At 42.1% G+C, this 12,297-nt stretch overlaps 1 protein-coding gene across 2 annotated transcripts in view; it reads left to right on the plus strand.

The window, feature by feature from the left end:
* The window catches only part of SAMHD1 (SAM and HD domain containing deoxynucleoside triphosphate triphosphohydrolase 1), a 61,461-nt gene that overhangs the window by 25,312 nt on the left and 23,852 nt on the right, over positions 1-12,297 (plus strand). For both annotated transcript variants that reach the window (XM_066234403.1, XM_066234402.1), the window contains exons 5-7: positions 4,138-4,253; positions 7,794-7,864; positions 9,878-10,033. In XM_066234403.1, coding sequence (XP_066090500.1) covers positions 4,138-4,253; positions 7,794-7,864; positions 9,878-10,033 — 343 coding nt within the window. The remainder of the gene's footprint in view (positions 1-4,137; positions 4,254-7,793; positions 7,865-9,877; positions 10,034-12,297) is intronic.

A 12,297-nucleotide genomic window follows, 5' to 3' on the forward strand; every position in this document is an offset into this window, starting at 1 on the left:
TTCTTACAGCTTTTAATATTTTTTCTTTATCTCTTTGCTTTGGTATTTTGATTATGATATGTCTTGGTGTGGGTCTCTTTAGGTTGTTTTTTAATGGGGTTCTCTCTACTTCTTGAACTTGTGTGACTCTTGCGTACATCAAGTTACGGAAATTTTCAGCTAAAATTTCTTCAAAGAGCTACTCTAGACCTTGTTCTTTCTCTTCTCCTTCAGGAACCCCTATTATGTGGATATTGTTTCTCTTTATGTTGTCACAATGCTCTGTTAGAATTTCCTCAGACTTTTTGATCCTCTTTTCTTTTTGCTTTTCTGCTTCCGTGCTTTCGCTTATCTTGTCCTCTAAGTCACTGATTCAATCCTTTGCTTTATCCAGCCTGCTTTTAATTCCTTCTAGTGTAGTCTTCATTTCTGATATTGTGTTTGTCATTTCTGTCTGGTTTTTCTTTATGATTTCTATGTCCTTTTTGATGCTTACAATTTCTTTATTGAGGTGTTCATTAAGTCCATCCATTGTAGCTTTGAGATCCTTAAGCATCCTAACAATCATTATTTTATACTCTGCATCCGGTAATTTGATTACTTCCAATTCTTCCAGGACTTTTTCTGAGGATTTATCTTGTTGAAGCATATGATTTATGCTTCTCTGCCTACCCATTCTCTGTATGACTTGTAGGCTTCTTCCGGTTGAGGTCTCCTTACCTAGTAGAGCCACTTTGAAGTCTTGATTTGTTTGTTTTCTTCTCAGTTTTCTTAACTCTGTGGCAATCTTGTTTACTGATCTCAGCAGGGGGCTTATTTGAAATTGTATCCAGGAATGGTGTGGGTGTAACCTGAGACTCTGAAGGCCTGATCTGCCAGCTTCTCTGGGGGTGGGGTGTGCTTTCTAGGCTTCATTAGGGGGAGGTATATCCCAGATCTCCATGGAGACCTGAGTTACTGCCCCTCTTCCCCACTTACTCTTTTCAGCTTTGTCTTGTTGCTCTGATTGGAGCTGGAGAACTTTCTGAAGGTGGGTCACCTGTAACCACTTTAGGCTTGTGCTGTATGGAGGGATCAACCCCTCCCCCAGCTATGGCTGCCTCCACACTGGATGAGCCAGCTTTTCAGGTCATCCCATGCATTCCTCATCCCATCACTGTCTGTCTCTCTCTCCTCCCTTTCCTTTTGGAAGGCAAGACAGACCTCTGAGCCCACCTTGTTCCTAGGTCCCCAGGCAAGTGGCTGTGAGCCATATTTTCTGCTCTTCTCCTTGTAAGGAGAGCCCTTCTGGGTTCTCAGCCTCAACTCCCCCCTTCACTCCTGGAAGCTGGGGAGCCCCCATCATGCCTCCACACTCCCCACCAGGCTCGGTGTGTCTTCTTCTTTGCTCCTTGGTTTTTGAGACCTGTTCTTTTAGTCCAAAGTTGGTTTTTCACGGTGATTATTCCTAAATTAATTTGTAATCCAGTTTGGTGGTATGAGCTGGGAGTCTGTGCATCTGCCTACTCTGCTGCCATCTTGGTATTGTTGTGAGCTGTGTATTCTTATAAGCCACCTCAGACCCTTCATGGAAGGATAATGGGTGTCTATTGAGAGATCATTTCGTTGAAATATTTGTGTTCAAATGTTATTTTAAAGCTAAATATTTAAAATTACTTAAAATATTAGAGCTAATTGGGTTGGTTACTGGTATGATTAACTTTGTAAGTTTTTTGTAAAATTTTATTTATTGATTTTTAGAAAGAGGAGAGAGAAAGAGTGAGAGAGGAAAGGAGAAGCAAGAAGCATTCTCATAGTAGATGCTACCTGTAGGTGCCTTGACCAGGGAAGCCGAGGGTTTTGAACTGGCAACCTCAGTGTTCTTGGTTGACACTTTATCCACTGCACCATCCCAGGTCAGGCTATTTGTAAGTTTGATTATTCAATTTTCCTATAGCCCCTATTTAGTTGTGTGCAGATTACCCTCTGAAACCAGGAAATGTGTGAATCACAAGAGCATTCACAAGTTCAGAGAAGGTGGCACTTCTCTTACGAACAACTAAGATGAGACTTTAGTCAGCTTTTCCGTTATAAAATGAAGATCCGTAGGACATAAGCTGGGAAGAACTAGACAGTTTTCCAGATTTTCATGCAGTATTCACCACATTACATTTTTATTCATTCATTCGTTCATTTATTTATTTAAAAATTTTTTTTGTTGTTGTTCTGAATTTAGAAGCGGGGAGACAGTCAGACTCCTGCATGCACCCGACCAGGATCTACCCGGCATGCCCATCAGGGGGCGATGCTCTGCCCATCTGGGGCGTTGTTCTGTTGCGGACAGAGCCATTCTAGTGCCTGAGGTGGAGGCCATGGAGCCGTCCTCAGCACCTGGGCCAACTTTGCTACAGTGGAGCCTTGGCTGCAGGAAGGGAAGAGAGAGAGAGAGAGAAAGAAGAGGGGGAGGGGTAGAGAAGCAGGTGGACACTTCTCCTGTATGCCCTGACTGGGAATCGAACCCAGGACTTCCACACAGTGGGCCAATACTCTACCGTGGGGCCAACCAGCCAGGGCCACATTTGTTTTTATTATTATTTTGAAGCATTTTTAATTATCCAGAACACTCAAGTGTTCATTCATTCATCAACAAATATTTATTGAAAACTTACTAGGCACTACCAAACCAACAAGATAGTAATTGTCTGAATCCCCACAGAGCTCAGCATTTAGAGAAGAAAGATAACTGTTTTCATTCAGAAATTACTTTCCAGGGGAAGTACCAAAAGTTCATTTAACATTTGGTAGGCATTTTTATCTTCAATCTGTGTTACAATTATGAAGCAGAATTTCTGCATATATATTTTTTAATTGTGCTAAAATACATAGATTATACAATTTACCTTCTTACCATTTTAAGTACACAGTTCAGTAGAGTTAAGTACACCCACGTTATTGTGCAACCAAGCTGCGGAACTTGGTCCTCTTGCAAAACTGAAACTCTATACCCATCCAGTAATAATAATAATATCCCGTTCCTCTCCCTCCCCAGTTCCTGACAACCACCATTCTACTTGGTTTTTCTATGAATTGTACTACTCTAGGTACTTCATATAACTGTTATCATTCAGTATTTATCTTTTGGGGACTATTTCACTTTCAATAATTTCTTCAAGGTTTACCTATGTTGGAGCATATGTCAGAATTTGCTTACTCTTAAGATTGAATTATATTCTGTTGTCTGTATATATCACATTTTTTCTATCCCTTTATTCATCGTTGGACTCGCAGTTGTTTCTGCTTCTATGGCTATTGTGAATAGTGCTGCTATGAACATGAGTGTGTAAATGTATCTAAAAGACCCTACTTTCAATTGTTGGGGGTATGTACACAGAATTGGAATTGCTGAATCATATGGTAATTCTAGTTTTAATGTTTTGAGGAACCACCATACTGTTTTCTTTAGCGGGTGCACCATTATACATTTCCTTTAACAGTGCACAAGGGTTCTAATTTCTCTACATCCAGAGTAATAATTGTTATTAATTAATTTAGGCCTTTTTGTTTTGTTTTTAGACATTAGCCATCCTACTTGTTGTTAGGTGCTGTTTCATTGTGGGAGGGTTTTTTTTTTGGGGGGGGGGTTGTGACAGTCACAGAGAGGGACAGACAGACAGGAAAGGAGAGAGATGAGAAGCATTAATTCTTTATTGCAGTACCTTAGTTGTTCATGGATTGATTTCTGATATGTGCCTTGACCCGGGGGGCTGCAACAGATGGAGTGACCCCTTGCACAAGCCAGCGAACTTGGGCTGAATCTGGTGAGCCTTACTCTAACCAAATGAGCCCACATTCAAGCCAGCAAACTCAGGGTTTCGAACCCGGGTCCTCCGCATTCCAGTACGATGCTCTATCTACTGGGCCACCGCCTGGTCAGGCTCATTATGGTTTTGATTTTTGCATTTCCTAATGACTAGTGATGCTGAGCCAAGAGGTCCTGCTTTTAAAATTGTTTGTGTGTTCCTGCCAAGTTCTGAAATACATCATTCTGTTAACTTGCCCTAGATATTATATTACAATATTTGAGAAACATATTCAAGTTCTTAAGGACCAGAAGTTTCACTTATCTTTCCAACAAAGGAGTTGACTTTCGTTTTGTTTTGTTTTGCTTTTTTTCTGCAGTGTAGGCTATCTAGCAGGATGTCTAGTTAAAAGACTGAGTGAAATACAGCCAGAGCTGCTGATAAGTGAACGAGATATGCTCTGTGTTCAGATTGCTGGGCTTTGCCATGACCTCGGTAAGTTATACAAAGAACCAGCGCTCTTATGTCAAGCCATAACGCTCCATCTCTTTGAAATAAAAAAATTCTAACTAACCAAGGGTAATATGAAAGTTGTGTTTTAATTCTTCAATTAACATTAATATAAACATGCCATTGCTTCTTCCTAGAATGATCCGTATGACAAAGGCATTGCTATTTTATTTATTTATTTACTTACTTAATTGCCTTTCAGTGACTCTCCCATGTTGAATATCGTTGCTAGAAATTATGTGAAAGGACTTTCTGATAATGAGATTTTTCTGAATGCTCTATTTAGGATGATGTGAGTTTGTTTTTTTTCTTTTATCCTTCTTATTGAATAAAATTGCCATTTCACCTTTTTTTTTTAATTTTTTTTTAATTTTTCTTTTATTAATTTTTTAGAGAGGAGAGAGAATGAGAGAGAGAGAGAGAGAGAGAGAGAGAGAAGGGGGAGGGAGGAGCAGGAAGCATCAACTCCCATATGTGCCTTGACCAGGCAAGCCCAGGGTTTTGAACCGGCGACCTCAGCGTTTCCAGGTCAATGCTTTATCCACTGCGCCACCACAGGTCAGGCTGCCATTTCACCTTTAATTACTTTGTCGGATCCATTTTTCTCACTTAGACTGCATAATCTGCCCTAGCAGATTAACAGCAGATTTACAGATTCTGAGAATTTCTTCTCTTCCCTGACCCATCAGAAGTCTTTGGCCATTTAAATCCCAGTAAAGCCTGACCTATAGTGGCGCAGTGGATAAAGCGTCAACCTGGAAACGCTGAGGTTGCCGGTTCAAAACCCTGGGCTTGCCTGGTCAAGGCACATATGGGAGTTGATGCTTCCTGCTCCTCCCTCCCCCTTCTCTCTCTCTCTCTCTCTCTCCTCTCTATAATGAATAAATAAAATAAAATAAAATAAAAATAAATCCCAGTAAAAGAATATTATCCTTTTCCTTTGAGAAAGAAAGACAGACTGGTTTTTTTTTTAAGATTTATTTATTGATTTTAGAAAGAGGATATAGAGAGAAGGGGGAGGAAAGGGAAGCATCAACTCATAGTACTTGGCTTGACTGGGCAAGCCCTGGGTTTCAAACCAGCAACCACAGAATTCCAGGTCAATGCTCCAACCACTGTACCACCATAGGCCAGACAAGGCTGTATTCTTTTGTTTGTTTGTTTGTTTGTTTGTTTTTTGTATTTCTCCGAAGTTAGAAGTGAGGAGGCAGTCAACAGACTCCTGCATGTGCCCGACTAGGGTCCACTCAGCATGCCCTCCAAGAGTGATGTTCTGCCCATCTGGGGCCTTGCTCCATTGCTGCTGGAGCCATCCTCAGCACCCAGGCCAACTTTACTCTAATGGTGCCTTGGCTGTGGGAGGGGAGGGGAAGAGAGATGAAGGAGAGGGGGAAGGGTGGAGAAGCAGATGGGCGCTTTTCCTGTGTGCCCTTTCCGGGAATCGAACCCAGGACTTCCACACGCCGGGCCATCACTCTACTGCTGAGCCAACCGGCCAGGGCAAGAGTGTATTCTTTTTTTTTTTTTTTTTAACAGAAACAGAGAGAGTCAGAGAGAGGGATAGATAGAAACAGACAGACAGGAACAGAGAGAGATGAGAAGCATCAATCAGTTTTTCGTGGCAACACCTTAGTTGTTCATTGATTGCTTTCTCATATGTGCCTTGACTGCGGGCCTTCAGCAGACCGAGTAACCCCTTGCTCAAGCCAGCGACCTTGGGTCCAAGCTGGTGAGCTTTTGCTCAAACCAGATGAGCCCGCGCTTAAGCTGGTGACCTCGGGGACTCGAACCTGGATCCTTCTGCATCCCAGTCCGATGCTCTATCCACTGTGCCACCGCCTGGTCAGGCAAGACTGTATTCTTTTATCACAGGAGTTTTACCCCTGTCCTTGTTGTTTAGTCCTAGGAGGACCCCAAGAATCGGTGTGTGCCTTCAGGGCAAGAATTGCATTGTCTGTGTTTCAATACCCAGATACTTAAAGGGATAGGGCACTCTCTTTGATTTGTTTCCTTGGAGATTTCAGTACAACTAATACTCACCCAGATGATAAATTAAACAGATTCCTGGTTTTTTGATTAGGAATCATTACTCTAGTCCCCTGGAGTCCAAGTACTACAGTAAGGAGCTTTTATGTAGACCAGGGGTAGTCAACCTTTTTACACCTACCGCCCACTTTTCTATCTCTGTTGGTAGTAAAATTTTCTAACCACCCACTGGTTCCACAGTAATAGTGATTAATAAAGTAGGGAAGTATCTTTACTTACAAAATTTATAAAGCGGAGTTACAGCACGTTAAAGCATATTATAATAATTACTTACCAAGTACTTTATGTTGGATTTTAGCTAAGTTTGGCAGAATCAATCTTTATAAAACAACTTACTATAGTTAAATCTATCTTTTTATTTATACTTTGGTTGCTCCGCTACCGCCCACCATGAAAGCTGGAACGCCCACTAGTGGGCGGTAGGGACCAGGTTGACCACCACTGATGTAGACTGTGATATGCAAAAAGGCCCAGGGTTGGTCCAGGTGGGCTCCCTCTCCAGCCCAGAAATGACCCAGAAATTCTGATAATCCCACAGTTTTACCTCAACCAATTTTCATATTACTAAATGTTGTGAAACGTTAAAATTACTTTTAAATAAGATAAACTTGTGGCTTTTACTTTTGATGGTTCATATCTTCAGTAAAAATGCAAGAAACAGCCGTAATAGGTGTATATTTACTTTAAATATATTATGTACATTATAAAATTTACATAAAAATAGATGTTTTCAAAGGATGAGAGTAATAAAGTTCTAATATTTTATTTTACTATCCCAGCAGATTGTCTTAAAACTGCTGTTTTAGTTCATTAAACAGATATTCAACCTGCAGATGCCAGTTTGTTTGTTTTTTCTAAGTGAGAGGAGAGGAGATAGAGAGACAGACTCCTGCATGTGCCCTGACTGGAACCCACCCCGCAACCCTCGTCTGGGGCCAATGCTCTGCCCATCCAGGGCCATGCTCACAACCGAGCTAATTTTAGCACCTGAGGTAGAGACTCCATGGAGCTATCCAACCAATCAAGCCATAGCTGTGGGAGGAGAATAGAGAGAGAGGAAGAGAGAAAGGGGAGGGGGAAGGGTAGAGAAGTAAATGGTTGTTTCTCCTGTGTGCCCTGACTGGGAGTCGAACCCTGGACATCCACAGGCCAGGCCGATGCTCTACCACTGAGCTAAGTAGCCAGGGCCCAAAAGTTTTTGCCATAAATATTCCTTTAAATTAACGCAAAACTGTCCATTCATCAGAGTTATGTGAGTCTGGTGACTCAGAGAGCTGTCTATGAAGAGATTACTTTCCCATGTGATTCTGCTTTCTGTTCTCTTGTTTTTAGAAACTAGGGAGGTAGGATTTGTTTCTTTTTATGATGTATTTACAAATTACTGATTTCTGTTGCTAGCCAAATTAAAACTAAAAAGATTTAAGACTAATCAAGTCAGGTTTTACATTTTTCTTGTTCTAAGACTGCTTTTGTTTTAAGGTCATGGGCCATTTTCTCATATGTTTGATGGAAGATTTATTCCACTCGCTCGTGAGGATGTGCAGTGGAGGGTACGTATTCCCGTATTCAGTAGCCAATGAAATAAAGACTGTGAAAGCAGCAGCCATTGCTGTGTTATCATGTACTTCCCCAAGACAGTGTTCGGGTATATATGTGTTTTTATCTCTGTTTTATTTGATTCTCATGGACTGTAAGGAAGGCGGCATTATCTTCATTTTCACAAGTGTAACGAAAGTGAAATGCACAGATGTATCGATGCACCATAAACCACAAAGCTGTTAAATGGTATAGCTGGCACTGGAGGCCCAGGTGTCCTAGGTGCTAATTGTTGGGCTTTTTTAAATGTTTATTGTATGATTTGAGAGGACATGAGAGAGGAAATCAGAGACAAGAACATCAATCTGTTCCTTTATGTGACCTGACCAGGGGTCAAACTGGCAACCTCTGCGCTTTGGGCCGATGCTCTAACTGCCATAGCTATCCAGCCAAGACAGTGTTGCACCCATTTTAAAAAATTCATTATCTTTTTGTTATTGTTTTGAGGAATTCTTTATAAGATATATAATGAGGCCCTGGCTGGTTGGCTCAGTGGTAGAGCGTCAGCCTGGCGTGCAGAAGTCCCGGGTTCGATTCCTGACCAGGGCACACAGGAGAAGCGCCCGTCTGCTTCTCCACCCCTCCCCCTCTCGTTCCTCTCTGTCTCTCTCTTCCCCTCCCGCAGCCGAGGCTCCATTGGAGCAAAGATGGCCCGGGCACTGGGGATGGTTCCTTGGCCTCTGCCGCAGGCGCTAGAGTGGCTCTGGTCTCGAAAGAGCGACACCCCGGAGGGGCAGAGCATCGCCCCCTGGTGGGCGTGCTGGGTGGATCCCGGTCGGGCACATGCGGGAGTCTGTCTAACTGTCTCTCCCCGTTTCCAGCAACTGAAAAATACAAAAAAAAAAAAAAGACATATAATGAAATTTTTTTCCCCATTCTCTGACTTACCAAATCATTTTTTTTTTTTTTTTTTGACAGAGCCAGAGAAAGAGTCAGAGAGAGGGACAGATAGGGAGAGACAGACAGGAAGGGAGAGAGATGAGAAGCATCAATTCTTCATTGCGGCTTCTTGTTGTTCATTAATTGCTTTCTCGTATGTGCCCTAACCAGGGGCCTACAGCAGAGTCAATGACCCTTGCTGAAGCCAGCAACCTTGGGCTTCAAGCCAACAACCCCGCGCTCAAGCCACTGACCTCGAATTTTGTACTTGGGTCCTCTGTGTCTTAGTCCGATGCTCTATCCACACGCTGCTGCCTGGTCAGGCTTTACTGGCAAATTTGCATTTATTTCATTTGACCACTAAGCTGAGATGCTAACAGAACTTGTAACTTCAGGATTTAAAGCTGATTAAATAATAGAACTGAATTTCATAGCAGTCTTCATTAAAATGGAGTTCCACCTGTATGCCCTGGTAATGATAGTCTTCTATACTGTACTGTGCAGTACTTATTAAATATATTAATGAAATAATGAACTGGTGTATAAAAAGTTTATAGTAAAATATAGACAAATGTGTAGGTTTTAAAAATTATCTGCAGGCCTGACTAGGCAGTGGCGCAGTGAATAGAGCATCAGACTGGGACGCGGAGGACCCAGGTTCGAGACCCTGAGGTCTCTGGCTTGAGTTCAGGCTCATCCAGCTTGAGCGTGTGATCACAGATACGACCTCATGGTCTCTGGCTTGAGCCCAAGGTCGCTGGATTGAGCAAGGGGTCACTCGCTCTGCTGTAGCCTCCCGGTCAAGGCACATATGGGAAAGTAATCAATAAACAACTAAGAAGCCACAATGAAGAATTGATGCTCATCTCTCTTCCTTCCTGTCTATCTATTCCTATCTATCCCTCTCTCTGACTCTCTCTGTCCCCCAAAAAAAAAAAAATCTGCAAAACAGTAGTTGGAAACTAGGTAATTTATATGCAGTAAATCTTATTGCTGAATTATCTGAAATCAGGAGTATCTTGGATAATCTAGGATATCTCTAAATGATAAGATTCTATAACAGACCATATTATGTTGACTTTTCCTAGCATGAACAGGGCTCAGTTAATATGTTTGAGCATCTGATTGATTCTAATGACCTCAAACCTGTAATGCAACAGTATGGCCTCATTCCTGAAGAAGATATTTGCTTTGTCAAGGAACAAATTGCAGGACCACCTGAATCACCCTTCAAGAAAGAATCGGTAAGTTTGTGGACACTTAATTGAAGTGACTCATGCTTTTTATCTAGTTGTGTTTTTCTTTAATTTTTTTAATGATTTTAGAGAGGGGGGAAAGAGAGAGAGAAAGAAACATTGATTTGTTATTCCACTTATTTATTTATTTATTTTTTTTATTTTTTTTTTCAGAGACAGAGAGATAGACAGGAACAGACAGACAGGAATGGAGAGAGATGAGAAGCATCAATCATTAGTTTTTCATTGCACGTTGCAACACCTTAGTTGTTCATTGATTGCTTTCTCATATGTGCCTTGACCGTGGACCTTGAGCAGACCGAGTAACCCCTTGCTGGAGCCAATGACCTTGAGTTCAAGCTGGTGGGCTTTTTTTTTTTTTTGCTCAAACCAGATGAGCCCGTGCTCAATCTAGCGACTTCGGGGTCTCAAACCTGGGTCCTCTGCATCCCAGTCCAATGCTCTATCCACTGCGCCACCGCCTGGTCAGGCTGTTATTCCACTTATTTATATCTTCATTGTCTGATTCTTGTATGTGCGCTGACCAGGGATCGAACCCACAATGTGGTGTATTGGAACAAGACTAACCAACTGAGCTACCCAGCCAGGGCTCATCCAGTCATTTCTTGATTCTTTCTTTTTCTTTTTTTTTAGATTTTATTTATTTATTTTGAGAGAGAGAGAGAGGAGGGAGAGAGAGAGAAAGAGGAGGGAAAAGCAGGAAGCATCAACTTGTAGTAGTTGCTTTCTCTATGTGCCTTGACCAGGCATGCCCAAGTAAGTATTCAAACCATCGACCTCAATGTTTCAGGTTGTTGCTCTATCCACTGCATGCGCCAGACCAGGATCCTCCCGGCAACCCCACCAGGGGCGATGCCCTGCCCATCTTTGGCATTGCTTTGCTGCAATTGAAGCCATTTTCTAGCGCCTGAGGCAGAGGCCACGGAGCTGTACTCAGCGCCCGGGCAAACTTTGCTCCAATGGAGTCTCGCTGCGAGAGGGGAAAAGAGAGACAGAGAGGAAGGAGGCGGGGGGGGGGGGGGGTGGAGAAGCAAATGGGCGCTTCTCCTATGTGCCCTGGCCGGGAATCGAACCTGGGTCCCCCACACGCCAGGCCGACGCTCTACCACTGAGCCAACTGGCCAGGGCATCCTCTGAGGTTTTTAAAGTTTTCATACACACACACACACACACACACACACACACAGATCTATGTGTAAAATAAAGAGGTAGATTTTTTAGCAAATATTTTATTTGCAAAAACTAGAGTGCCATCTCTGGCTAGCTAACTCAGTTGGTTAGAGCATCATCCTTGAAGTGCAGCAGTTGCCAGTTCTATCCCTGGTCCTGGCACACAAAGGAACAGATGTTCCTGTCTCTCTCCCTTCCTCTCTCTCTCAAATCAATAAATTAAAACATGTTTTTAAAAAATGGAGCTCCAAAAAGTCTTTGAGTGGTACATATCATTTAGGGTGGATGTGTGGCTATTTTGAAAGATAGTATTATTTCTATGTATGAATTCCAGCATTAACATATGAGGAATATTCTTTCTAGTTCATTATTGGGTCTTATAATTTTTAAAGATTTTTAAACCAAGAGAACAGTTTGTTGGTTATGGGAAGTATAGTAGAGTTTGGATCGTGTCAATGGCACTAAATACTAAAAAGCTTTAGTATTAACAGGATATTTATACCTTAACATTTTTTTTCTTTTCTATTAATTTAGGTATTAAATGGAAATAACCTTTTACATTATCTCACATTCCCATTTAAATATTTGTTTTTAATTTTCATATCTATACAGTTGATTTGCTTCGCTTTGATTTGGGGTTTTTTTGTGTGACAGAGAGGGAGACAGATAGGGACAGACAGGCAGGAAGGGAGAGAGATGAGAAGCATTAAGTCTTCGTTTTGGCATCTTAGTTGTTCATTGATTGCTTTATCATATGTACCTTGACGGGGGGGGGGGGCTACAGCAGAATGAGTGACCTCCTTGCTCAAACCATCGACCGTGGGCTTGATCAAGCAACCTTTGGGCTCGAGCCAGCAACCATGGTGTCATGTACATGATCCTGTGCTCAGGCCAGTGACCTCGCCCTCAAACTGGTGAACTCACGCTCAAGCTGGATGAGCCTGCACTCAAGCTGGTGACCTCAGGGTTTCGAAACTGGGTCCTCTGCATCCCAGTCCGATGTTTTATCCACTATTGCCACTGCCTGGTTAGGCTAGATCTCATTTTTTTTTTTTTAATATTTTTCTTTTGGTTTTATTTTT

Source organism: Saccopteryx bilineata, chromosome 6 (genome assembly GCF_036850765.1).
Source record: "Saccopteryx bilineata isolate mSacBil1 chromosome 6, mSacBil1_pri_phased_curated, whole genome shotgun sequence".
NCBI lineage: Eukaryota > Metazoa > Chordata > Mammalia > Chiroptera > Emballonuridae > Saccopteryx > Saccopteryx bilineata.